Source organism: Struthio camelus, chromosome 24, assembly GCF_040807025.1.
Source record: "Struthio camelus isolate bStrCam1 chromosome 24, bStrCam1.hap1, whole genome shotgun sequence".
NCBI lineage: Eukaryota > Metazoa > Chordata > Aves > Struthioniformes > Struthionidae > Struthio > Struthio camelus.
This window is the reverse complement of record NC_090965.1, coordinates 7,181,478-7,208,934: the sequence shown is the minus strand read 5'-3', so window position 1 is coordinate 7,208,934 and position 27,457 is coordinate 7,181,478. Positions and strand designations below refer to the sequence as shown.

Genomic DNA, 27,457 nt, shown 5'->3' with positions numbered 1-27,457 from the left:
GAGCGGGAGGGAGCCGCGCCGGGGCGGGCTGGCCGTGCCGCGGGTCCCCTCGCCGCGCCGAGCCGGCCGGGAGCCCGCTGCTGCCCGCTCCGTCCCATCCCGCTGCCGGTGGGAGACTGGGAACGGGCCGCAGCCGTTGCAGGAGGCGCAATTAGCGGCGTTAAGGAATTCGTCCACCCGTCGCCGCTCCTCCCGCCGCGGGGACCGAGGGCTCCCAGGCCGCGAGTCCTGGCTCCCGGCTCCCCCGCGCTGGCCATGCCAAGGATGTTGTCCATCCCTGCCTGCCAGCTGCTTGCACCGAGCGTGCCAGGTCTCAGCCGGGCACCCTCTGCGGGGGTGGGCGAGCGCGGTCTCCGCGTCCTCCCTCGCTGGACCCTGCAGGCGTGGGGCGTCAGCCTTCGTGGCAGGCCTTGGAGGTGCTGCCCTGTTTGCCCGGTGGTGCTCCGGCTCCGGCCACGTGGGAGCGAAGGCAATAATAAAGGGAGTAAGAAATGAGGGCGTAAGAACCTTGCAGCAGGGTGCAATGAGTGTCCCGTTCTCTGCAGAGGGACTAATTCCAGCCGGGAGTCTCAGCGCCTGGGCTCTGTAGGATGACAAAGCCAAACAGCAGAGGGAGCTGGTTGTACAGAGCTCAGACTTCCAAAGTTTATTTACTTCTTAGTTTTTACAGATATTTAATGGCATAGAAGGTGACCTGGTAGTGACCCAGCCCTGCCAGCACACGCCTCGCCAGGGCAGCCGGTGCCGTGAGTGCAGGTCCCGCTGCCCATACCCAGAAAAAACCCCGGGCGGGAGCAACGCAGGGCTGGAAACGCAGCGCGGGGCCCCTGGGAACCAGAGGAGCCCAGGTCTCGAGAGGGGCTGCTAAGACGTCTGCAAAGCACAAACAGGGCCTGGGTGTGCTGTCCCCAGGAACAGAGCCCGAAAGACGTGTCTGGGGCTGGTGGTGCCAGCGCCGTGACCCTCCCGGCAGCCGCCTGGTCCAGGACAGCTGCAGACCAGAGGCCACCGTGTTCAGCGAGGTGCCTTTTGGGAGAGTAACTCCCAGCCCCACCGGCTTTCGCCCTCCTGCTTGCTGGAAGCAGCCCTCTCCCCCCCGCCCCGCCTGGCCGCTGGAGCAGCCCCTTGCCGGGCTGAGTCCTCCCGGTGCAGCCCGGCGCAGCCCGCGGGGTCGGCGCGCTCCTGCCGAAGGCGCTGGAGAGGTGACAGCTCGCTCCAGCGAGGCTGCGGCCCTGCAGCAGTGACACCCCAAGCCCCAGCCCTGCTGGCTCTTCCGCTTGCACCGCCTCCTCTCCTGCTGCAGCCGGCTCCCTGCTCTCCTGCCTCTGGTATCGCCCCTGTGCCACCTCCCGGGTGTCCTTTCCTGCAAGGGCAGGGGGTGGCGGGGAGCGGTACCCCAACCGGCTCGACGACCTGCTCCTCTGCCCCCCCGGCCCTGTTGCACAGCCTGATTTGCCGTCTTCCCCGGTCAGTGCAAGCAGCTGCAGCGCAGCCCCGCTGTGGGACCCCTCCCCATGCGACCGCTGCACAATAAGGAGCCCTTGCCCAAAAACGGAGCCTGATTCTGGACAGCCGGCTCCTGCCTGGAGGCCAAAAACGCTTGCGACAGCAGCCCTGGGGTGCTCCTTGCATGCACGGGGGCTTTACATTTGCAGGAGCACCCAGGGCCCCGGGCCAGCGCACTGGGCTGGGAAGCGGGTCTCAGCCACAACATTAAGGGCGAAATTCCCAGCTGAGTCAAAGTGGCCGAGGGCCTCCGAGGTCAGCGGAGCTGCACCCATCTGCACCAGAGGAGGAGCTGACTGTGCATATATATTTTTATATATATATTTATATATATATGTGTGTGTGTGTAGATATATTACATAAATATATATGTATGAAATAATTTAAGAAACAGCCGAGACAGCATGCCGTGCTCTTGCGTGGGGCCGGGGAGGCAGCTGCTCTCCTCCCGCCGCTCTCCCAGCTTTGCTTCACAAATGGAAACGGGAGTCTCAGATTAAATTAAAAACCGCACGCGCGCACACACACACGCACACGCACACACGACACTTTGCAGAGGCTGTGAAACTCAGAGGCGCGATGCTGGAAAGTCCAGGTGTCCCTGAAGAGATCCGATCAACTAAAGCCAAAGGAAGGGAAAATAAATAAGTGAAGGGAAAGAGGTGGAGGATAAGTCACTCGCGCCAGCGCTGATGCTCGCGCTGGCGTCGGGCCCCCTCGACCGCGCGGCGCCGCGCAGCCATCCCGCTCTGCCCGGCACGGCGGCTCTTCGGTGGCCGCGGGTCCGGCCGGCTGGCGTGGCGTGTGGCTCTGCTGCCTCCGCGCCGCGAGCCCGCTGGGAGCGGGGACGTCCACCTGCCATCGGCTCTCTGCTCCCGCACGCGCTTTGCTTCACTGCATCCCGGGACTGAGCTTTTTTGCCGTCTTTGTCTTCAAGGGAGAAAGAAGACAACCCACCCCCAAAGAGCCGCTCTCCAGAGGAAGTCCCTCAGCAGCTGGGCTTGGTCCAGCTCAATCTTTCCTGCCCACAGCCCCGACGCGGGCTGTGAAGACGACCTCCTTCCCACAGACTTTCACGACAACAGAATGACAATAAAAAACAACCAAAAAATCCTAGCACAACCCAATGACATGTAAATTACCATTTCCCTCCGAAACTCCTCCTCCGTCTCCATCCTGCTCTCCCCGAACATCCCAGAGGACTGGCAGATCCTGGCTCTATCTCCACCTTGCGGGTGCTGGACGTGATCGCAGACGGGTGCAGGGAAGGCGGAGGGTCAGGAAAGCAACTCAACCAAGTGCATGAAGAAGTTAAACGAAGGCTCCAGCGCACCAGCCCCCCTCCCACCCTCTCCTCTGCAGGAAACAGAAAGCCCCCTGGGCTGAAGCGCTGGGGCAGGGGATCAGCTGGGCAGCAGCACATGCTCCAGAAAATAGGTGATGGAGTCCCAGTGCTTCCAGAGGAAGAGGAGGAAGAGGACAAGCAGGGCGGTGCTGAGGATGCGCATGCGGGTCTTCATGAGGGGGGTGATGAAGTTGGCGATGGTGGAGACGAAGACGAGCAGCACGGCCATGAGGGCCAGGATGACGTTGATGAACTTGCCCAGGAGGGCCCGGGCATTGGCGTTCTCCACCCCTTCCAGCTGCACCACCTGCTGCTGCTGCTGCTGGAGCTCCAGCTTGGTGACGCGTGTCAGGCAGGACTCCACCGCCTCCTGCAAAGCATGGGCCGCGTCAGGGACCCCGCGCTGCGACGATCCCTGCTGTCCCTGCACTGCCCCTTGGTGCCCACCACTCAGGACTTGCTGGGGCACAGCCTGGCTCATCACACGTGTCCCACCGAGTTCCCTAGCTAAGGATCCCCCTTATTCACCCACCCCCTTTCAGGCACTGCCTGCCGCTCGCTCCAGCCCCAGCTCCCTCTGCTGCCCCGTGCTCGCCCACCTGGATGTCCCGTGCCCTCTCGTAGGACTGGTAGGCCACCTTCTCCTCCATGCTGGCCAGCTCCTGCTTCAGGTTGGTCATTTCGTTCTGGTGCAGCTCTGTGAGGTCGTTTAGCTGCTCTTCCAGGCGCTCGTACCTGCGCAGGGAGGTCGGGAGGAGAGAGGGGCGCTGGGGTGTGCCAGCTGCCTGCGGGGCCCACGGCATGCACGAACCCTCCCATCTCCTCCAGCACCACGGCCTGTAGAGTTACGGCCGATTCCCAGGGGCAGCGGGCATTTCCCCAGCCTCCTCCCCAGCTCGTCCCGCAAGCGCAGCGCTGAGCACCCATTGCCCCAGTGACGAGGGCGCTGCTGGGAGGTCTTGCAGTGAAGATCGCAGTGGGACCATGCCCGCTTTGCAAGGCTTGGCAGGGCAAACCATTGCAAAATGTCAGCAGCACGGACAAGTGTGCAAGTGTGTCCCAGCGCCGTGTGCCTCGCTGTCAGCCCCGGGTGATGTGAACTGCCACCCTCCACAGCTGCTGGGCCCTACCTGTACCGCTCCTCCTGCAAGCACTGCGTCATGTAGGTGTAATCCCTCTGCAGCTGGGCCTTGAGGTCCTCCATGGAGTCCTCCAGGTGCGACTGGCTGTCCTTGATCTCCCGGAGCTCCTCTAGGATGGTATCAAAGTTATTGTGGTGACTGTCCAGGGTGTTGGACTTGGGGCTCCCCAAGCCACCAGGCCCTGCCCCTGAGTTGCTGCCGCCGGCCGATCCTGAGGTGGCACTGGAGCATTCATCATCACTGCCGTACTTGGGGCTGGAGACCAAGGTGGCACTGCCACTCAGAGCCCGCGATGCCTCCTCGGGGTGCCCATCATCCAACGTGTCCTTCAGGTGGGCGATGTTGTCTGCACTGCCAAACTTGTTGCGGATGAGGCTCGCAAACTCCCGGGGCTTGGAGACCACAGCAGTGTGGGTGGCCTGAGACAAGCCCGAGAGCCCTCCTTTGACACCTTCCACAACGCCCCCTCCGAAGCCGCTGATGCTAGATCGGACGTTGGCACCCACGTCCTTGAGGCCTTGGTGCATATCGCGGAAGACATCCTTGGGCTGCCGGGACGGCCCGTTCTGCTCAATCTCCTTTAGCTTTTTGTGGTAGTGCTCGAGCTTTTTGTGCAGCTGCGCAATCGTCTGCGCTGACTTCTGGTTCTTCTTCTCGAAAACCTGCTTGATGCGGGAGGCCTGCTGCTTGTCCGCGTTGTTGGCCAGCTTCAAGTATTCGGCCACGTTGTCATCCCGAGCCTCCTGCTCAATTTTGATCTGCTCGGTGATCTTGAGGATCTTCTGGTGCAGATGCTCAATGGCAGCTTTGGTCCGGTGGGGATCCGGGGTGCCCTCCGGGACGTCCAGGCAGATGTTGCCGTCGGCGTCGCCGTGGCCGGCGTTGGAAGGCAGGCTCAGCGCGGTCACGTCCCCCTTGTCCAGCTGGAGGCAAAGAGAGATCGGGACAAAGCTCAACGGAGGGAGACAAAACCAAAGCAACTGCTCATCTACCAGAGCACTGGAAAGCAGAGAGAGAGCAAAAGAGACACGATGGGCAGGAGAGGGAGAGAGGAGGGAAGAGTAGGGTAGCAGAGCAGTCAACTGGAGAGAGCAGTAGCTAGAGGTAGGATCTTTTCTGCTCGGTTAAGCCTTTCCCAGCCGTAACACTTATTGGCATCCCAGGAATACACCAGTTAGAGGATGCAGCCACACAATAATAACACTTTAGGGGCCTTTTTTGGCCAATTGCTTTCAGTGGGCTGGAAGGAACCAGCCCAACCAAATGTGAAACATCCACAGCCAGGAGTTTAGCTCTGATGCTCCTCCCTTGCTCCATGCGGAGACTGAGAACAGCGTTTGGTGTTTCCAGGCTTTTAGCAGCCGTGCACATCCCACCTCATCCAGGGAAAAAGAAGTGAGAAAGGTTACGCGTCTGGAAACCGTTCGATTTCTGCGCTGCCCTTTGGTATCAGCCTCCTTTCACGCAAGCAGCTAGGCTCCCCTGGCGAGCCACGTTTCTCCACGTCCCAGAGCGGGGACCAGCACCCGGAGAGGGGCCGGGGCTCGGCTCAGAGCCCCCTGATGGCTCCCGTGAGGCCGGGCTCCCGCCTGCGCTGCCACCCCTGACTCACGCTGCTGGGGCGGCGAGGAGCTGAAACTGAAACCAGCACCGAACCGCCCATCCAAAAGCTGTGAGAGCAGGGACTGAGCAACCTGGAGGGATTTTATTCTCGTTTCAAGGCTTTGTTTTTTAGCATAGACGCACACAGGGGTTTTCTCACAAAAAGAGACGAGAAACCCCGCTGTAACCCTGATTTGGGGGGCGAAGTAGAAGTGACGCTTTCTAACGCCGAGCTAGCCGAAGTCTGACGGCGCAGCGACGCCTTCCTCTCCGGCACAAAGCTTTTTCTTTCCTTTTCTGAGGCTTTTCACCCGGCAGCTCCAGACCCCTCTGCAAACACAGTCTGCCACCTCTAAAGTGCGGGTGCGTGCTAATTTCCATTTTATAGATGGAAAAATTAAAGCATTGGGAGAGAAAATCACTTGCCTGAGGCCACACTTAAAACCACCGGCAGAGCCTGGAACATAAGCCGGGAGCCCGGCCTCGCGTTCGCCACGCCGAGCGTGCTACTTTTCCACTTGAAAATCAAATCTTTCCAGTTGCTGGGTTTTATATGTAGATTCTTATGCAAATCTCAGCGGTTGTATAAATGGCTCCTGGCTTCTAATTAAGAGCTGCTTGAAAGTTAAATACCATTGGCAGACCTGAATAATTTCTCATTTCCATCATGCTTTCCCCGAATGACCCTTTAATAGGGATAATGCAGAGGGATCACTGCTTGGGAGTACGTTGTCGCCAGGAAATGCCTTGCACGGGCAGGAGGGGATGCGCTCGGGACATTGCTCATGAACCTCCCCGTCGCGGTGGCCGCTCGACCCGCAGCAAAGGAGCTCGGTGGCAACGGAGCCGGGCTCTCGGCAGGTCCTTTGCCTTCCTTCCCACCCGGGATGCCTCAGGGAGGGTTGTAGGATTTTAAATAAGCCAGGGGTTGTGCTGCCATAGAGAGGGACAAGCAAAACCCCAGCCCACGCACCGCTCTCCGGGCAGAGTGGCAGACTTGCTTCATCCGTGTTAAATCAGCACTTTCAAAGCAAAACAAAAAAAACAAAAAAACTGCAGACTTTTCAAACTAGGCGTTTGGTTGGGCTGGTCCCTTTGAGCCCAGGGCCCCGGGAAGGGTTTCGCTTTTGTCTCTTATTGACAGGCAGACACTGGAAGTCGCAGCAAATTGATTTTTTTTCCCCCAGATGCACATTTCTATATACAGCAAAGGATAAAACCAGCTTTGGAAAGAAAAGCACCCCCAAATAAACCAAAACAGGAAACTGGACTGAGCCAATTAAAGTGGAGAAGTTGCTCAAACTTTGTTTCCATGAAATACCCGATTATTGCAGAGCCGGTTTTGCCTCCTTCCTCTTTTTTTATCAAGTTTACACTCATGCAAAGTACCTGGGGGGAGCGGAAAGCCGGGGTGCTGCCTGCCGAGGGCAGAGCAGGGGTGGACAATGCTGTACGGGCAATCAGTGTTTCCTTAGCATGGGAAGGGAAAACCAGTGGATTCCCCGACCTCCTGACCAGGCTCCCTGTGGCAAACGAGCCAGCAGGATAAAAATTTATCCCCAGCTGATGCCAGAGAGGAAAATTAAAAGCTGCAGCATAGGGGAAGGGGGTTCGCGGTCGGTGCAGGCGGAGAGGAGGCCGACGCACTCTGCACACTCCAGCTTCACTTATCCTGAGGCCGATCCCTAGCTATTTCCACCATGCCAAGTGATTTTGGGAATAAAATTTTGCTCCTCTGGACCACGGCGAGCAGCGAGAAACCGTCCCTGCCTCCGCTGCTGCAGCCTGCGCCCTGCGCCCGCCGTCGCGGCCCGGGGCAAACCACATGGAAACCCCACCAGGTTATCGCTTTGAAAACAACAACAAAAAAAGACGATACAGATCCCTGCAGCATTAACCAGCAACGCCGGCTAAATCCCAGCAAGCCGAAACGACTGTGCAGCGGATTTAACAGGGGGATTAGTAAAAGCCACACTTTCCCTCCATGCAGAAAACCTTCTGGAAGGGACATCAAAATGAAACCGCCGTTCGTCTCCCAGGGCTGCTTTTCCAAGCAGGATTGGAGGGGGAGCGGGGGGGTGATGTGGGATGCGGGAGCGATGCAGGATGCAGGAGGAAAAATTATTCTTCTCAGCAGAGTTCAACCCAGGAGAGCTGGGTTGAGAAATATGCAGAAGGCTCAAGCAAAGAAGCTGAGCAAACAGCCCTCGGAGGGCTCCGGCAGGGCACGGTTACGCAACGCCGCTTTATTTGCCGCTGCCGCTGGGATGCAGGGAAAGGCAGGTGGGAGCCGCTGGGCCCCGGGGAGCCATCCGACGCGCCCACAGCCTGGAAGTGGCTTAAACCCATTTTAAGAAATTGCTCAATCAATTATTCTAAAGTTCAAAGCCTCACTCTCAAGCGCGGTTTATTTCGGTCCAGACACTTACTCATGAGCTGATCTATTCTGTTTTCCCTGGGTTATAAGCTATTAGAAAGTGCAGTAGATTTATTAACATTGCGGCTTCTTTTGTATCAACCCTGAATACGGACTTTCACTATAAAGCGAGACCATGGTTCACAGCTGAAATTTAACACGGGGAAGAAGGGGTGATGCGCAGGACCACATACATCTTCAAGCATGGAAAAACTAAGTACCACCGAGCTGTCAAAAGATGCTGGCGGCCAGGGGAGGTTGTGCTGTGAGCTCTTTAAATGCGGCCGCTGCCACGGCCCCGCTTCTGTAGGGATCCCAAAGCACTTCCTAAACATTATTTGGGCCAGCTCCCGTCCCGTGCATCAGTCGTTGCGACTAGCCCGGCGTTACACTGGGAGGCACTGGACCTCCAGGGTCCTGTCCCCGGCCGCAGGCTGCGGACCACGGCACCGGCCCGCTGCCAGCGGCGCTCAGCCCCGACTCCCCTGCTATTGCTGCTGGACCACCGGGCACGGCAGCAGCGCCCGGCGCTCGTCCGCCGGCCTGAGAGTAGTTTCTCTTGTACAATCTAGGGAGGCATGTTACGGGTTTCACCTCCCGTCAGAGCTGCCCAGCCCGGCTCTGCTGCACCGAAGCACGACATGCCGCCGGATGCGATTCTGCAGGGACCGTCGGAAACGCAGCTACCGAAAGCCCCTGCAGGTCCCAATCCGCCCGGAGCGATCCTGCCCGCGGGATTATTCCTAGATCCGCCACGGCCAAGACCTACCTCCATGTCACGACGGGGCTGCTCCGCAGCTGCTCCGCGGCGGCGCGGAGCCGGCCGGCGCTGCCATGGGTGAGGGGAGCTCCGCGCCGGCCGCGGCCAAGTCCCGGGAGCAGCCGGGAGGGAGGCAGGGAGGGAGGGACTACGGCCCGGATTAGAGGCGAGCGGCCAGGCGCAGGGCTCAGAGCCGGCCCCGGCTTCTCCTGCAGCTCCCGGCAGCTGCTGGGGCTGAGATGGGGCTGTCGCGGAAAAAGAGGCGAGCAGCTCCCTCCGCCCGGCTCGCTGCTCCCGGGGGTTTCGCCCCCTCCTAGCTCAGGGCACGTCCACCCAGCCCCGGGTCTGCTCCGCACCCCACGAATATCTCCCAGCGAAAGCAAACCCGAGCGCTTTGGTATCGACACGCTCTCGTGAGCTCCGGAGCGGAGGTTTCAGAGCGCGGGGAGAGGCTGCGCAGCGCCGTAAGCGCAGGGCTGTCGCGCCTGCCGCCGAGCAGCCGCGATGCTGCTGCTGGGCTCTGGGTCGTGCCCGAGCACAGAGCCGGGCCGGTGCGGCCACCGCTGCGGGGGCCAGACCCAAGTCACAGCGATTACAGGACGCACAACTTAAACCCACAAACCCTCGGACCGTCCCTGTCTGAAACCCCAAAGCAACAGCGACCGCAGAGCAGAGCGTCTGCGCAGCCCCGGCCGACGGGCGAAACGACCGAGGTTAAGCTGCACCTCTCCGTTTTTGGTCTTTTTCAGAAAAAGCAACAGCTCAGAAAACACACGTGGCTGCCGTGCAGCCGAGGCGAGCGGGCGGCCCGGGAGCGCGCTGCCGCCCGGCGCGTCCCCATCGGCCGCCGCGCCGACCGCCCGGGCGCCGGCGACGTGCACCGCTGCCTCCGCGGCGCTGCGAGGGCAGGTGCTGCCTCCCGGCGCGCCCGCGGGTGCCCAGCCGACGGCACCGTCCCCGCGCGCCCCGGCCCCGAGCCCGGCGGCGGCGGCCGCTAACCCGGCGGGATCCCTCGTGCGGGCCGGCGCTGCTCACTTCCCTGCCTCCCGGCTGCTTTGTGCATGCATGCAACTCGAGCTCTCTCCTCTTCCCAGCCGCTCCCAGGAGGAAACTGGGGTTTTTTTATAAGGCAAATTACCCGAGATGGTGGCGGTGGACTCCCCTTCATCCTTAGCACCGACTCTGCTTAGGAGATTTACTCCACCGGTTAGGAGTGGTAGCTATGTTTTTCACACCTGCCTGTAAGAGGCAAATTCAGAAATAAATAAATCCCAGCTCCCGGGCAAAAGGAAATCCCCGGATCGTCACAAAATCGCAGCACGTTTGGCGTGTGCCAGTGCCGAGTGGTGCAGAATCCGGCCCTGACCGCCTCCAAATCCCGCTCCAAGCGACTACAACAAGGGACAAGTCACCTAGCAATGCAACACAAACACAGCAGCAAATTTTAGGCTCCTGCTCTGCCCCTTTGCAGCTGGTATGAGCGGCAGCCGGGAGCCTGCACAGCGTTACCTTCAGCACGCCGAGCCGCAGCGCCGGCGCCCGGCCGCCGGCCGGCGGGGGCTTAGCAGGAGCGGACAAGGCCGGAGCTTAGCTTGGAGAAGCACGTACTGAAGAAAGGAGAGAAAATAGCCGAGCTGTGCTATCGGGCGTCCCCGAGCGGGGCGAGAAGGCTGCGTACAGATCGACGGGAGCCAGGACGCCGATACAGGCAAAGATCTGCAAGCTCAACTGCTCCTCTTTCTCGCTTCTCCTGACGCAGCTGGTGTGCAGAGCAACTCGCTTTTTGGCTCGGCCCTGAAATCTTGCAGCCAGCGAGGAGCGGGCAGCCCCAGCGCGGCCTGACCTTGGCGTCCGGGTACCACCTCGGTCCCCCCCCGCCCCATCCCCGAAAGCCTGACCTTGCCTTGCCGCTGCCTCGAAGCGGGCGAAGAGCAGCGGGAGATACTTACAAACACACCCAGGAGAGAATTTAAGAGCAACATCCTTTTCCCAGGACAGGAGTCGGGAGGATGCATTTCCGGCAGGAGGGCGCCCCGGTCGCTGCGGCAGAGCATGGGCCCGGGGGGGCCCCCCGGCGCCCGCTCCCCGACTCTGCTGCCCCAACAAGCAGCGTGGCCGAGCGCCCCGGGGCGCGCGCTGCCCGCCTCCCGCGCCCGGCGGCTCCGCAAAGACGCTCTGCGGGTTCCCGCGGAGCCGCTCGCCTTCCTGGTCCGGACTCGCCGCTGAGCCGGCGCGGGGGAAACGCTTTGGGGACGGGCTGGTTCCGGCTCCGGGCAAACGCGTTCGCGCCGCCAGGCACTTTTTCAAGCGCGGAGCTGGGGACGGAGCCTCGCTCCTCGCGACACGGGCTGGCAGGTCACCGGCAGGGACATCGGTGCAGAGAGGCTCCAGTGACCAGCCCATAAGGGAGAAGCTATTTAGGGCCCTGCCCACACTGAGAGAATATTTTGGCCGAAAAAACCCTCGTGCTTGCTTTACTGGAGGGAGTAGCCCTGGGAGCGTCAGCAACGGCGCTCATGCTTCGTTGGCGGGGTCACGGACCACCGCACAGCGTGGTAGAGACCCCCAGGCCGCCCCGCCGGCGGCTTTCCGGGCTGCTAACAGCAGGCAGCTTGCAGCTGGACTCAGCCTCCAAGAGCCAAATCCTGCTCTCAGCGTCCAACCGGATGGAGATACCGATAGGGCGGCGGGACGGAAACGGACCCCGTCCCACCAGCCTGCCCGCTCCTCCTTCCTCGCTGCCCGCTCTGCCAAAACACGCAGGGCAACGAGCTGCTCCCGGCGCCCGCCTGTCGCAAAGGAGCTGCGTCTCCTCTGATTGCGCTCGCTGGTGGTGGGCTGCAAACAACAGCCATATGTCAAAGAAGGCTGGGGAACACAATGTCTTTTGCTAGGGGGTGAATCAGTACCAGAGTCTTGATAGTCTTCTGCTACTGAATTAATTAAGCAGGAGTCTCTGGTATCTTTGTCTTTGCAGCTCTTATCTGCTTTTTCTGAACCTGCTTCGCACAGCAGCATCCTAATGGGAGCGAGGCGACGGGGTCCCACCACCCGCTGCGGTCAGAGGCCGCCGTTCCCGCATCCCGCTCGGGAGCCGGAGGTGGAGGGGGGCAGCCTGCACCGAAGTCCAAGTCTCCCGTCCGACTCCCCGGTGCCGGCGTGGGCTCGGACGGTGCCCCCCGAGCGCTCTGCGCCGGCTGGGGCTCGGCCGCCCCCCGCGCCCCCCGCCCCAGCCTGGACGCCAGCCTGTCACCTGCATGCTTGCAGGGACGGCACCGGCCTGCCGGCTCGGCCACAGCCGGGACCGCGGCGCGGGCGGCCGGCCGGCCCCGTCGCTGCGCGGCAGGGAGGCAGGGCAGGAGGGCGAGCGGCGAGCCGCGCCGCGGAGGCCGCCGTGCCGCAGTTCCCCCCCGTCTGCTTCGATTCCCTTGCAGCATCGCCATTGCTATCGCCGTTAACCGTGGCCGGAGGGCTCAGAGCTGCTGGACCCGCTCTGCAACGCCCCGGCCGAGCCCCCTGAACCGCAGCCGCCCGCCGGGCCCAGGCAGCTCAGCGTTACGCCATCCTTCCCGCTATTCCCTTTCGGCCGGCACCGCGGGGCTCTTCTAGCTCCTTCCTCCGGGGTTTTAACGCTTGAACTTCCCCGCAGTCTGGGTGGTGTTCGGGTGCTGTTTTGCCTCCGGTAGCAAAACCTCCCACAGAGCTGCAAGAACCATCCCGGAGAGCCAGGAGGCGCCGCCCCGGGATGGCAGCTGGGGAAACCGAGGCAGGACGCGGGGAAGTGCCTGCCCAGCGCTGCCAAGCACCGTCTGTCCGGGTTGGACGGGGGGGGGACACAACCGGACGCAGCCGGGGACTCCACGGTGCAGCGTCCCTTTGCTGCACCAGCTGCACGGTGCAGCGTCCCGGCCCCCCGTGCCGCTGCCGGCCTGAGCCCCCCGCTGCGCGGCTCTGACCGTGCCGAGTTCTGGGTAACCGGAGCCGGCCAAGGGGAGAAGCCGCCCCCCCCGCCCGCCCGCCCTGAAACCCAATGCCGCCGGATGCCCACGCCGGGCTGGAGACTCGCTGCGGCCCCCGCGGCAGCGCCCGGGCATGGGAGCCGCACAGCGAGCCGGACTCAGTCTATGTAGGGAGCCGGACTCGGTCTAGCTCTGATATAGGCGCTGACGCTGCCGACGTCTAAATTTAGCCGGGTGAATCCTACCCGGCGCGATCGGAGAGCGGGTGCCCTTGAGCGGCGATGGCGTTTCGGGCTCGGACGTGGCCGGGCGCAGCCAAACCGCCTGCTGCTGCTGCTGCTGCTGTTGCTGCTGCTGCTGCAGAAGCCAGGAGCGGTGCTGAGCCCTTGCACTCGTGTCAGTTGTGACCCAGCGCCTGGTGGGGCCGAGCAATGCGGTAACGATGCCAGCTAACGGCCAGGAGCCCTGGGGCAGGAGGGCGACGGCGGCACAAACCGGGCTGGAAGCGCGGCACAACCCAGCCAACGCGGGTCTCTCTGCCGGGGGCGACGCAGAGGCGTCCCCAAGGCAGGATGCCCACGCGGCTCCGGTCGTGCCCGGCCCCTGCGCCTGCCGCCGGGGCGAGCACCACGCACTCCTCGGCTTGCAGAAATCGAGGCAGCTCCTGAATTGCCTGCAGCCGCCAGGTGGAAGGCAAGGGACGATCCCCCCCCTTCCGTAATTATCCCACGTTATCATTAGGCTGTTTCTGCAGCCTGGGCAAGGGAGCGGCGTGCACGGCGTGGGCAGGGCAGCCTTGCTCCCGTTTGGAGCAGCCGGTTGCTGGTGGCTCCGGCGCGTGCTGAGGGGCCCCTAAGGAGCCCGCCAGCCCCAGGCCGGGCCAGGACGGCTGCCGTCACCCCCTTGCTGCCACTTTGCGACTCCCGCCGCGGCTCCGCAGGGAAGAGCATCTGCGCTAGAAAACAGGCATCGCGCGGCAGCGGAGGCGCGCACGAGCCCAGGCGAGCAGGGGGAGCGCGGCGGCGACACGTCTGAGGTTACTGCAGGGACTTAGTTCAAAAAAAAAAAAAAAAGAAAGAATCAATAGCTTCTGGAAAAGCACCGGCTGAGGCCCATAAGGGATTAATCCAGCTCCCGCATTTAGGCAGTTATGCAATGAATGAAAAATTCAGCATGAGATTTCTGGGTGAAAAAGGACCCTTCTGCAAGGACCCTCTGCATCCCTCCGGGCAGCAGCGCAGCATGGGGAGAATAAAGCCGGCCGGGCTGCCCCGGGGGGAGCCGGTGACCTCGGTGCATCCCCCCGGCCTTGCTCACCGGGCACTATCAGTGTGCAATTTTGCACCAGGACAAACGGACATAAGTAGCTTCAGCACAACGTTTTAAAGCTAAGGAGGTCCTTGGCCGGAGCAGGGACCACATGAAACACGCCGTGCAGCAGGGAGGAATTACGGCCGTGCTGTATTTGCACGGGTGTTTGCACGCGCCGGACGTATTTTGCACGGGTGTTTGCATGCGCCGGACGTGGCACCGGTGCCGCCGCAGCTTGTCGCGGCTGAAGCTGCCCTGCGGGAGCCCGCGCGGGCTCTGGTCCGGCCCGGCAGCCCCCGGGCCGGAGCAGCGGCTGACCCGCTCTCCTGCACACGCACGGTGGGGGGAGCTGCCGAAGGAGAGTGAAAAGCTTGGGGTTTTTTTTCAGAGCGGAGAGTTTTCACGTTCACATTATTTTCACCCCGTTTGAGCGCCCTGAACTTTCCATCAGCACCAAACGTGCCGCTGGAAATCAGAACAAAAGCCTTCAAAAACAAACCAACTAGCAGAAAAGGCAATTCCCCGTGACTCAGCAGTGACTCTGAGCAACTCCTCCGACCCTTTCGACCAGCGTCATAGCCCTGCCCGACGCCGCAGAGCGAGGGGCGCACCCAACCCCAAATTGCCCCAAGCTGCCCCTCGTGAAGCTGATAAAAGCCCAGCCGCGGGGCACATCTGTGCATCCCCAGCAGGGGTGGTGGGGGGCTTTGCTCGTGGCCCCGTTGTGTGAGCGAGGAGGGGGTAAGTGGTGCTGCGCGCAATGACTTCCCCTCTCGGCGGGTCTGTGGCCAGGGGGGGATTTTTGTTTGGCTTTTTAGCTTTCTGCAGAACGTTTGCTTGGAGGCTTTAGCTGCTGGCAGCGGAGTAACCCAGGCTTTCCAAAGACGCAGCACTGCTGAGGTTTTTTTCCTAAACCCCAGGAAGAAAGGTTTTCTTTAACCTGCGGAGCACGGCACTGCGATTGATTGTCACTAGGCTGAAAGCACCAAACATTTTAATCATGCTGAGAGGTTCCCGCCTGCCCTGCGGTCTGCATAGATGCTGCCCGAGGGCTGATTTACAGCCCCAACCAAGGGACAGCAATTTGGCAGTGGCGAGCCGCAGCCGTCTCCGGAGGAGGATGCTGGGCACCGGGGCAGCCAGCTCGGCGCTCCGATGGCCGCGGGCTCCTTGCCGGCAGGAAGCCGTGCTCCAGCGGCCCCAAACTGCCAGGCTCTCCGCGGCGTATGGTAAATGAGCACCTTGCTGGGTAACAGCAAAGAGGGGCAGCTGGTGGGCAATGGGATAACATGTTCGGATGACGTCTATTTTGTGTTGCGGTGGGATGGGAAAAGGGGATTTTGCTGGCTGGCTTGCGTCCCTCTCCCTCCAGGTGATGCTCGCACGCGGTGCAGCACCTGCAGCCCCCCCGTTTAGCGTGAACCCTTGCTGCCTCCCTGCACGTCTCCCAGTCTCGGCAGCAGGGTGCACAGAGCTGCACTGCTCGCGCCCCGGGAACGGCCGAGTTGCTGCAGAAGAAGACCTGCTGCATTTCAGGCAGGGTGGCTTGGTTTCCTTTGGGCTATGGAAAAATAATACGGCATGAGAATATCACGTAGCTCTTGTTTCTCCAAACAGCTTTTTTTTCCATTGCCCCCAAAGGCCACAGTATCACCTCTCTTCTTATTTCTCTTTATGTCATATGCAGTTAATTATTCATCCCCTTTTTGTGCTGCTCCATCAGCAGATGTGAACTCTGCTTCACCCTCGTCTCCTTCCAGGGTGCTTTTGTCCCGCTCCGAACGGCTTCGGCTGTGAACCCCTGCCGTAACCAAAGAGGGGGGGCCAAGGCTGGGCCCCGGGCTCAGTGAAACATCAGGCCAGTCCCCAGGGCAGAGCAAAAGAAATTTTGGCTGTGGATCCTCACACTCACAACCTGAACGGTCTCTGGGGACCTGGATAGCTCTTTCTTGTGAAGCTGCAGGTACCATGATGGGTTTAGCTTCCGGGACCACATTCCCATGCCCCAGAGGGTTCCTCTGACCCAGTGGGGTGCTGCGCAGCAGCCTTGATCTCAACTATTTCATAATTAACAGGGCTAAATGCTAGATGGAAATTTCATCCTCTCTATTAGCGATGCACAGAGTGATGCAAAAATCACTTCGGACAGCGCTAATTTGCAGCCACCCGACCCACCTGCGCTCTCCATGCTGCTGGCGGAGATGAAAGCCCTGCAGGCAGCTGCTGCAGCCGGGAGGGAGAACGGCTGCCCGGGAGCCTGCTCCCGGCCGTGCGGAGCAGCGCTGGGGCCCGGCTGCGACGAAAGCAGCTCCCGCTGCGCCCCATGCTCTCAGTGTGGGCTGCATCTGCTTTCCTCCCACCCAGGACCAGGGGGTCCTGCTCCAGAGTGTCCTGATGTGCCCTGCGATCCCACCAGCACCAACCCGGCTGCTCCTCGGGGCTCGGTACGATGAGCCCCCTGCATAATATGCGCAGCAAATGGTTACTCCGTTTCTTGCTCTGCCTGGCACCCATCACTGCATCTTCAAAACGATGCAGCTTTGCTTATCTCCATCCCTTCTAGGCAAACCAACAACCTGGTGTCCTTAATGGCTTTCCAAACGTGGATACGTTTTGGCTGTAGCCTGCGGTGCTCTGCTGCAGGCAGATGCAGCCGGGTCCTTGCACTGAGACAGAGGGAAGTGAAGATTAGATGGAGGAACTGGGCTTTCTGCCCCTGAACCTAGAAGAGATGTGGTGTCTGGTAGCTAAAGCAAAAGGCCAGGATCTGGATATCTTATACTTTAATTGAGCTTGTTTAATGCTTAATGTAGGGGATGAGGTGCTGGGATCGTTTCCCAGCCTTGAAAGTTTGTTCTCTGAATACATCTGCTGGCTGTGACATGGGGAGGAGCATCAGCACCCCTGGCCTCTGTCCCCAACCCACAGTTTCTGCAAAGTACCCCCTTTTCTGAATATCAGCAGGTCCAGCATTTGCTTAATAGCTGTCTCCTATGAGAGGTGTAGCTGGTCCCCTTGCAAAGCAACAGATTAGCTGCTCAAATAGGATTTTTTTTGTCTACCGTATCATGAGAAAAAACTACGTTGTTAGTCCCTGCTTTCTTCCTGCCACAGCTTGTTCAAGACAAAATTTGGATGAAAAAAACAAGGGCAGGGGATGCGCAGGTGGCTCAGCAGTCCTGTGACGGGCTGGCTCAGGTGTCATTCCCAGGCCATTCGTTGTTGGGGTCTTGGCTGCTGCTAAGGACCTTAGGCAGGACCTGGGCAGCTCTTGGCCCGAGCCCTTTCTCTCTCCCTCACATCTCACCCTGGGAATAGGGCCTCAGCACGCTCCTGCTTTCATCTCGCCCAAGGGGAACACAAAACCCAGCAGGCTCCAAAACCCACTTGAGGTTTGGCATTAACAGAGCCCTCGCAGACAGAGCTAAGCACGCTGCGCCCGGGGCAAGGTCTCCTTCCAGGGCGCTTCTCGCCCAGGAGCCAGCTGGCCGGGAGGTATGAGCCTGGCGTATAAAACTAGACTCCCGCTGAACTATTCACTTTCCCATTGGGACGCAGCATGGTCCGTGCTCACAGCACACCCCGCGAGGGTGCTGGGAGACGAGGTGCTCGCCTGGCTCGGGCTCGTTCCCCAGAGGGCAGCAGCCCCGCGGCTCAGCCTTACCTTATCGGCGAGACCCTCGGTGTCCTCGGTGAGCAGGTACACGGCCCCGCTCTCGGCCAGGAGGATGGCGGTGTCGGTGGTGGAGGAGGACCTGGGCCGGCCCTGGTGCTGGTGCAGGATGGCGGTGAGGCTGCTGTCCTGGGGGGCCCGGCGGCCCAGGTGGGGGCTGCCCCGCTGGGGCTCCAGCGAGCCGCTCTTGGCCCGCCGGCTGCCGCTGTGCAGGCTGGTGCCCCGCTTGATGGAGGGCCGGGAGCGGATCTGCTGCAGCACCCGGTTGAAGGCAGTGGGGCGCGCGGGGAGGTCGTGCAGGGACATGGCGTAGGAGACGCGGTGCATCTCCGGGGAGCGCTCCTTCTCGTCGGGGGAGTCGTGGTCGGACGCGCCGTGGTGGTGCGGCAGCGAGTCCTGGGAGTTCTGGTGCTCCCGCTCCCGCGACCGCCGGCGGCTGTGGAAAAGGTGCTTCAGGCCGTGGCCGAACATGGAGCCTTCAGACAGCTGCTGGATTTTCTGCAGGAGAGGAGAGAAAACAGTCCCCCCCTTACTGTTAGGAATGGACGGCATGGCCCTACCCAGCGGCACACCGCGCGCCCAGCCTCCATGCGATGTTTGCTTGTCTTTAGCATTGCCACTCTGTGCCCAGGGAGCGTCCGCTGGTGCGCGTCCCGCGGAGCGGAGGGGCACGCAAAGTGGCTCGGAGATGCACCTCCAACCCCTGTTACCTGCTCCAGAGAAAGGTCTCTGAGCTCTGGCTACGCCAGGAAGAAGCAAGAGAGGTAGGAAGGAAACACGAGTTGCATAAAAGCAATGCATGAAATGTACAGGAGAGGGTGCATCTTGGAGACGCCACCATGCGCAGGTCATGCGTTTGGGTATGCCATGCAATCTGCTTGAATACACCACAACCCTACGGACAGGGTGGGACAGAGCAGTATTTTCTGTACCTAGAAAAACTGTGGTTACTCCCAGCCTCAGAGATTCAGCCATTGATTCACTGCAAAGAGCTACCTGTTCTTGGAAACATGGAAGGTTTCCCCATGTGATTTTTTCCATGGCCTCCAAGAGCATCACACAACAGACTGGCCTTGCTTTACCAGGGTGAAACTGCACCTCATGGTCCAGTGCCACCAGTTCTGGGGATTGACTGGTCTTTAGCAGCACAGCAAAACAAACCTGCTTGTGGGACATCTAAGCTTGAAGTTCCTTCAGGGCAACTCCAGGTCTTCCTCTCAAGTGGCATTAAGACTGACTTCCTACAGAGTGCAGGGACTTTTAAAAAGACCGCTTTCTTGTGACTTGCTGTTGGGAATCAAGTGGCCACTAGCAGCGGCCACAGCGAAGTCATGCAATATGGATGCTGGAACAGATTGCTCTCTTGATTACAGCCAGGTAGACAGCACGGTTTCCCCGGAGTCATTGCAATGCCCAGATTTGCATCTATGAGAGATCCACGTTTGGCTGGCTGCCTTCTGCAATCCTCTGTTCACACTTACCTGCAAGGCAATAGCATGGACATGGATAGCATGGATTCTAGCATTTGATGGTCACTCAGTGACCACTGTGAAATGGGCTTGGTGGACTCAGTTCAGCTCCCAGCGGAGCACATCTCCTAGTCCATCACTGCTCCCAGACAGCAAGTAAACAGTGTCTTGGGACACCAGAAGATCCTCTCACCTCTGCAAGCAGCCTCAGCTATCGGGAACTCAGCAAATAACATGGTACCAGTTTGCTCTGTGCTGTTGCTGCTCCGTTTTGTAGTTAAACTAAGCACCCTATCTTCTAGGACTAAAATCCTAACCCTGTTGAACTTGAGGTGTTTCACCCTGATGTAGGGTGGCTGAGATTCTCCCCAGGGATGCTGATTTCCTGTATTGGCAACGCTGTGATTTATTCACGCTTGAAAACAAACGTGAAGTGGGCTCAGAACTGTGAACTACTTTCAGCCACGGTGTCACTCAGCAAAAGCCCTGATTTCTAGGAAAGGAGCTGTGCTTGAGACACGACCTCCAGGAGCTTCCAGATGGCTGGAGGATTTCATGTCCGTATGGGAAGGACTCCTCTTAAAAAGCCCAGACATTAGTACTACAGTGTCCAAATTCATTCAGGCCTAATTCTCATCACGCCTGTAATATTTACAAGGAATCAGGGTGCTAGTGATAGCACTTAGATCCTATGCCACTAAACACTGTAGGCAAAACCTTTAATCCTTTTGTTATCCATTCATAATGAAGAATTATAACCCTTTGGTTTTTCCCAAGAAACACATAACAAATCTCTGGTGCTGAACTGCTACTCCAGGAAATTGTGATTTAAATTTTATTCTATTTATACAGTCTCTATGGAAACAGAGACAGTGTTAGATAGGTAATAACTATAAACCCACAGATTTCTACCATCAAGGGTACAACATAGGCTCAGATTCTTGCTTAGCCCTTCAGAAGGTCCAAGTGAAAGGAAAAGACCAACTCCCATCCTTAAGGATTACTAAACCAAAATAAAAGCAAAGCCTGCAAAAAAGGAAAAGATAGATTTATAGCAACATCTGCAGCAGGTGAGAGCCAGTCATTTTCCGTGGGTATTTGGCCTAACAGCTCAATCTGATAGAGATTTTTCTTTTTTTCCTTTTTTTTTTAAAAAAAAACCCTCCTCCTTGGGTCTTTTCCAGCTTTTCTGAAAGAACTGTTCATGGGCTTTGCAGATAGGGCTCCCAATGGGATTGTAAGAGATCTGCATGCAAGAAGGGAGAAGAGGAGCAGAAAGAGGAGACGCGGAATCATAGTACTGCTGTTCTGGGTATGATTGCACTAAATTTATGGCTTCTAAAACTAAAGACTTGTCTGCACTAAAGAATTGCATGAAGTGGTCACCATGGAACAAGCTATTCTGCAACAGTGATCACAGAAAATCTGCTGATGTGGGAACTGTTTTCTTGTGTTATTCTAGGATAATTAGTGCACTTCCAAAGCAGAGGCATTTTTCTGGAATGAAACTACCTCTACCTCACAACAGAGCATCTACACAGACTATTTTGGAACAGCCATTGCTTAATAACTGATGCAACAGATACGGAGGCTAATTTCTCTGTGCAGACAGCTGTAAAACACACAGGAATATCTTTATTTCTTGTGTCTTTTTAATTAACACAGCTAGGGTCTCCTGCTCATCGGCAGGGACTTGTTTCCGTGGACTTCAAACGAGCTACTTCTAGTTCACGTCCTCCTGTAAGTGGATCAGCCCTTAGTTATTACCGGCTTTGGCAGGGTCAAGTCAAAGGCGCAGAGTTTGCCTGAGCATCGTTCTGGGCTGGACATGGCAGCGCTCTCTACTTCCTCCTTACGCGTTTATCCACCGATGATCCTCTGCCCAGCTCTGCACAAAGCTCTCGAGGGCCGTGCTTTCAGCCCGCTGTGAAATGACAGCATGCTTTGAAACCTCCCTGTTCCTCACTAAAGGGGTTTCTAGCTCTCCAGCTGGCCCTGCTCCTGCACTGAAGCCTTGGGTTTCAGATGGACGAGGAGATCTTGTTGCTGTGACCTTATAGCACAGCTGCATGCCGCTAAGTCTCACTCTATTGTTGTTATTAATTATTTATATCCCAGATCTGCCCAGAGGCTCCAGCGAAGGCTTAGAGGGCCTTTGGAGGCACTGTACGGCCGTGAGGAGAGACCGTCCTGTCCGGTGGGACTGAGCAGGGATGAAAGCCAGAAGGGAAAACTTTTCCCTCCAACTTGAAGGCCAGCACATCAAACAGCTTGCACCTGGAGCAGAGCAGCAGCAGGAGAGGAGGCTCTCCTAGGCAGTCTCTAGCCCTCCTGCTGCTTTCTCAGCTAGGCTTCACTGGCAGCTGTTATGATGGCTTATTTCCTATGGGTCTTGCAGCAAGTGGGTCCTACCAGCAGCTCAGCAGCCAGGCTGGGAGGTTTTGGAGGCAGAATTATTCCTCCCAAGGTGGCAGATAGCCCAGGTGCACCCTTGCAGCCCATCTCACCCCAGGACTCCCGAGTCCCCATCACGCTGTGCAAAGTGTGTGGACCTGGTCCTCTCCTCCAGCTGCTACAAACGCCAAGCGAAATATATGAATAGTCTAACGTGGAAAATAAAGCACTCCCCCACATCCATTTCTCCTCTTGGGGCCAGGATGAGAGAACAAGCATGTGACAAACATTAGTCATACTGTTTAATGTGCTACCAAAACGCTATAGTGACATGGACCTTATTAAACCGTATCTGGAATAAAATCTGTGGCATCTGCAAGGATTACCCCGGCATTGTTCCAGCTAGGAGGGGACTGCGGCCCCCCTCGAGCTCCAGACCTGGAGCAGAGTTTGCACGTGCAAATCTTTGCTGCACTGCCCAGGGAGACTTTGCCCTCATCCCGGCTGCCAAGGGGCTCAGGGGCAGCTACCTGCCCCTGAGCTTTTGAGAAGTGATGTCCAGGGGAGATGATGGATGAAGCCGTTCCAGTGACCATGCGGTTCCTTTTTGAGCTGCTTGACAGCAGATACAGTCCGCTAACCACAGGGGATTCAGCTCACCTTGGCAATGTCCTTTTAAGACCAAAATATGCCTGGAAAATTGTTCGTGCGAGGGATTAAATATAAATGTACCTTAGGGTTTATAACGGGGACCGGTGACCTTTACAGGAGAGGAGGAGTCCTCCCCATCCTCTCCGAGGCAAGCCAGCCCATGCGGCTGCTGCCACGGCAAGTCCCCAAGGCTGCTTGTGGGTCTCCGCTCCCCAGACCCCTCATAGCGCTTCCAAAAATTAAAGTAGCTAAGGAAGGACTGCGGGCTTGACCCGCTACAGGTAAATGCTGCTGTGAGATCACTGCAGCCCTCCGGACACGCTGTCCCAGCCCCACTGCTCTGGACAGGGCCAGGCTGCACCGGCTCTGGGGCTGCGCGTCCTGCGGGGCTTCCCTGAGTGCCTCCTCTGGTCCCAGGAAAAAAGAAGGGCTCTGGATAGTGCCTCCATACTCATTGCTGGTCTTGGCTTTCAGGTTCAAAAGGAGGGAAAGGCAGGAGCCGCAAAGACTGAGATCATGACACCAGAGATGGACATTATGTCAGGCTTCAGCTTGCCACCCTTGTCAGATCAGCCCACTTGGGAGAAAAGAGAGACCGAGGGAAAACAGTCAGATCAGAGATGCGTGGGGAATGATGATCTAAGTGATAAATGCCTTTCTGGTGCAACACCACGGGACAGCCGGGCAGTCTCCAGAAGTAAAAGGCCTGGATGTTTCCTTCTGCAGTGTTTTGTATGGATCCAGCCACTCTGCTGCAGAGCGCAGGAAATCTCTGCCACCCAACATATTTTTAAGCAGAATTGTGTGTCATGCATCTGCTTTACTCCTTGCCAGAACTTTTTTTTTCTTTTTTTTTTTTTCCTAATGGAGCAGTTGCTCATAGAAAAAAAGAGCTGAAATTGGGGCTGGCGAAAGGAAAGCTGCCATGTACTTGCCAGGGAGGACCTGCCCGGGTGAGGGGTTTGGAGACGACACAATGCAGCCTTCTGTTTCCAGGTTGCCAGCTCAAATCTGTCTCAGGCTGGCAGCAAACAAAAGTTTACATCCGATGCTTGTTTGATATCCACTGGGAGGTGAACTGGTGGGCCTTGGTCAGTGGCTCCAAGCCAATCCGACTGGAGCTGTGGACAGCAGAGTGTGCACAGGGGCAAGGGACCAGCTCATTTGCTAGCAGTGAACAGACCTCACCGTAGTGAAGGCAGTCCAGGAAAAGGAGGAGTTTTGGGCAGGAAAACGTTTAAGATTACTGTCCGCTTTCTAAAGACGCCACTAAAAGTGGCACCAGCAGGTGAAGTGACTGAATTGGTGCAGTCGGTCAGTGGCAGGGCCAGGAATCAGGGCCCAGCGCTCACCAGAGCTGTGGGCAGCACTGAGATTGGTTTTTGTGCAGCCTGTCCTGCACAGCAAGTTGGAGGAGTCACTTCATGCAGGCAATTAATTGCTGAGCTACAAATGTGCTTAAAGACATGCTTTGAGAAGCAATTCTGCATTAGGGTATCCTACTTGCATCGATAAAATCAATGGGAATTTGGCCACGGATGGCGCTGTGAGCTTGACCAGGTTACAGACAAGGCTGGGCTCCAGCTCAGAGCTGGACGTGCCACCTAAAGAACCCTTAGGGCTTCCTGGTCATCACCACGATGATATGTTCTTCAAAGCATAGGCCACACTGTGCATCCTGGAGCTCCATTTTCCATCCCTTTTTTGACTCACTGCAGGTGAAAAAGGACTTGGGATGGAGTGGGTGGGATGATGCCAGCTCCCTGCATGACCTTGACCACACCAGTAAGACTTTCTAGGCTAGAAGACAGGCTGAGGGGCTCTGCTGGAAAGCTTCACAATGAGCATTTACCATGCTGGATGCCTGGTTGCATGTGGGTGACTAGGGACGTTTTCTACTTTTGTCCAGCCCTTTTTGAAATCAAAGAGTGGAAGCAACACTTCCGTTGCCTTTGAAAGCGCTACCAAGAGCACACTCTGACCACAGCAGCAATGTGCTGCAGCGCCCGGAAACATCGAAGTTACAAGCAGGAAATTCATCCCTGCACAAAAGCCCCGCTGCGTCCCACGCCGGCCGGCCCCTGTTGAATATCTGAGGATCTGAGCTGCTCTGTATTCAAACCAACAGGAAATTCCTGCCCAAACTTCACCTGGGACCACCCCGTTCTGGCTGTTCGTACCCCTGCCAGTGCCTCCAGCCCACTGAGGACCGGCTCCCTTCCCATAGCTCTGCAGTGCAGTGAAACTCGTTTTCCTCGTTAACCGGACACAGCCCAAAGACACAGAAGGAGCAGGCTTGGGGCCATTTCTACGCTGCCACTTTCAGCTGCAGCAGCAGCACGAATCCTGCCAGACTGACTCGTGTTTCCCAGAGCAGCGCCCACACGCGCAGTGCTGGGGGCGACTCCGATGGATATTTAGTAGGATCCGCTCAGCTCCTCTGCAGAGCAGCAGCTCTGTTAGCCCCCTCTGCCCCTAAAAAGGCCACGAGACCCCTCCTGGACTGCCATGGGATGCAGTCACCTTTCCTGCAGCTCCCTGCTGAGGGCCGCCGGTGTCGTCAGGGTCCCCCTGCCTCTCCCCCCCCCCCCTTTATTATTGCTGCTCTTGGGGGCCTGCAGCCTCAGTGATGCTCAGGCTCGAGCACACTGGTGCAAACCTGCCTTGAGAGCATCCGCATCCTGGAAGCATCCCCGTCCTGGAAGCATCACATTCTTGGGAGCATCCCCAAGCATCCCCATCCTGGGACCATTGCATTCCCAGGAGCATCCTCATCCCCAGGACCACTGCATTTTTGGCAGCATCCTCCTCCCAGGACCATTGCATTTGCAGGAGCATCCCATGCCAGCAGCATCCCCATCCAGGGACCATGGCATTCGTTCCCAGGAACACCTGCATCGTAGGACCATTGCATTCCCAGGAGCATCCCTATCCCGGGAGCATCCCCATCCTGGGAGCATCCCTATCCCAGGAGCATCCCCATCGCGGGAGCATCCCCATCCCGGGAGCATCCCCATCGCGGGAGCATCCCCCATCCCCCAAGGTCACACCTGTAGCAGAGCAGGCACCAGGGTGCGGGCACAGCAGTGCCCCCACGGGGCGCTTGCCCCCCCCCCCGCGGTTCCCCCCGGTACGCCGTGGCGGCCGCCGGGGCTCACCTTGAGGTCGGGGGGCTTGGTGCGCGGCGGCGGGCCGGCCCCCGCCTCCGGCGGCGCCGCCGCCTCGCCGGGCTTGGCCTCCATGGCGGCGGGGCCGGGCGCCTCCGACTCCGCGGCCGCCGCCGCGCCGGGGTCCTCGTCGGGCTGCTGCAGCTCGTCCGAGCGGCACCGCTTCATGCCGGTGCGCCGTGGCTCCCCCGGGCAGGCGGCGGCGGCGGCCGTTAGGGCGGCGGCGGGCGGCGCCGGGGCGGCCGGTGCGGGGGCCGCGGGCTGCGTGCCGCCGCCGCCGCCGCCGCCCTGCCCGCGCCTGCCCCGCCGCGCCCGGGGCGGGCGGCGGCTCCGCGCCGCGCCGGCTCCGCGCCCGCCGGCATCGGCATCGGCATCGCCGCCGCCGCCGCCGCCGCGGCTTGAGCGGCGGCCGCGCTGCCCAATGGCGGCGGGCGGTGGGCGGGGCCGGCGGCGCCCATTGGCCGCGGCGGCGAGGAGCTGTCGCGGCGCGCGGTGCTGCCGCGCCGTCCCCCCTCCCGCCGCCGCCGCCGCCGCCGCCGCCGCTGCCGCTCCCGCCGCTCCGGCCGCTCCCGCCGCTCCGGCGAGCCGCGCCGCTGCGCCAGGCTGCCCGGGGCGGAGGCAGCGCGCTCTCTCTTTTTTTCCTTTTAAAAATACACATCTTTACCGAATATAAACCATACATTTTTATTTTTCCATTTTTTAATTTAATTTTTTAATTCTTCCCCGTCCTCCCCACTGCTCTGCCGGTCGGCGGCCGCCCGCCGCGGTCCGCCCTGCCGTAGCTCTCAGCTGCTCCGCATGAGGGGCGAGGGCTTAACGCGCCGCGTTGTCCTGTTTCCGACAGCAGCCGGAGCGGGTGGCGGCGGCCTTCGCTGGGGGCACCGGGGCTCATCCCGAGCCCCCAGCCCGCCTGCAGCCGGTTGCTGCGCGCCAGGGCGCGGCTGGCTTGGCGCGATGGCCGGGCTTCGGTGGCCGGCGACGACGCTGCTCCCTGGGCTGTGCTCCCACGGCGCTAAATCTGCATCACTAAATTGGCCTCTCACGTAAGCAAAAAAAAAAAAAAAAAAAAAAAGTTTGGGGACAAAGAGAGACTTAAACTCTAATATTTTGCCTTCCCAGAGCCACCCTCCCAGAACCCTGCTAGCGTTATCTAAAGAGCATGAACTAACCGGCCTTTCCCAGCTGCTCCAATGAGATAATGCTTATAATTGCTTCACGGGTGGGTAAATGACAGCCCAGTGCAATTTTTTTCTGCAGGTCTCACCCTAGTTCCCGAAACCTCCCAGCATCATTTCATTTTACACTGAGCTGGACTCTCGGTCCGTGAACCGGCAGCTCATGTTGCCTCTGCTTAGGATCTGCCAGGATTAAGGTCTGGGCCTGCTGCTTCTGGACTGAATCGTAACAATAAAGCACTTAGCATGGCACAAAGCGCCACCCAAGCCTTCCAAGGCAGCGCAAGTGACCTTAAATGGTACCTCAGTCCCATGCCAACCCTGAGCAAAGGGCAAAGGCGAATTTCAGCCCCTAGGAATTCTCGTCTAGAGGTACGATTTATGTCTTGGAAAAAATAGCGCTTTGTTTTCATAAGAAATCCTAGCAACTGGGAATATATTTTAAAAATAAATGCCTGGGAAAGTGTTTGCTTGAAGGACAACAACAAAAAAGTGTTTATCGGGGATATTTTCCATCTGCTGGAAAAGGGGATGCTTGGGGACTGCGCCAGGCGGCTCGGAGGGACGGGGCAGCGCTGCCTGCTCGCGGGGCGCCGGCGGCGGGGAGGAGGAGGAGGAGGAGGAGGAGGAGGAGCAGGATGCGGCGGGGTGAGGCAGGCCTTGGCCGGCTGCAGGGGTTCGCCACCCCCCCCCGTACCCCCCCCCATCGGACTACAACTCCCAGCGGCCCCCGCGGCGCCCACCGGACTACAACTCCCAGCGGCCCCCGCGCGGCGGAACTACACCTCCCGGGATGCGGCGCCCGCGGGGTCCGCCCCGGTCTCCTCCCCCTTTGCCCCGCGGCGCCCGGATAAAGGTTCCGCTCCGCACGCAGCGTGGCTTGCTGC

The 27,457-nt window shown here is 59.1% G+C and overlaps 1 protein-coding gene across 1 annotated transcript; it reads right to left on the bottom strand.

The window, feature by feature from the left end:
- Positions 1-620: 620 nt before the first annotated feature.
- TMCC2 (transmembrane and coiled-coil domain family 2) lies at positions 621-25,578 on the bottom strand. Its single transcript, XM_068918461.1, has 5 exons — positions 25,387-25,578; positions 17,706-18,212; positions 3,982-4,916; positions 3,451-3,586; positions 621-3,221 (listed from the first exon to the last, which is right to left on the bottom strand). Exons 1-5 carry the CDS (start codon positions 25,561-25,563, stop codon positions 2,910-2,912), a joined length of 2,067 nt encoding a protein of 688 aa, XP_068774562.1. The 5' UTR covers positions 25,564-25,578; the 3' UTR covers positions 621-2,909.
- Positions 25,579-27,457: the final 1,879 nt, after the last annotated feature.

Bases quoted from the DNA above. Each gene is read 5' to 3' on its own strand.
- TMCC2 (XM_068918461.1), bottom strand. From the start codon at position 25,563: ATGAAGCGGTGCCGCTCGGACGAGCTGCAGCAGCCCGACGAGGACCCC. The intron at 4,917-17,705 runs GTAAGGCTGAGC...CTTTGCCTCCAG, and splicing joins CCGAGGGTCTCGCCGATAAG to CTGGACAAGGGGGACGTGAC. The intron at 3,222-3,450 runs GTGGGCGAGCAC...CATGCTTTGCAG, and splicing joins AGAGGGCACGGGACATCCAG to GAGGCGGTGGAGTCCTGCCT.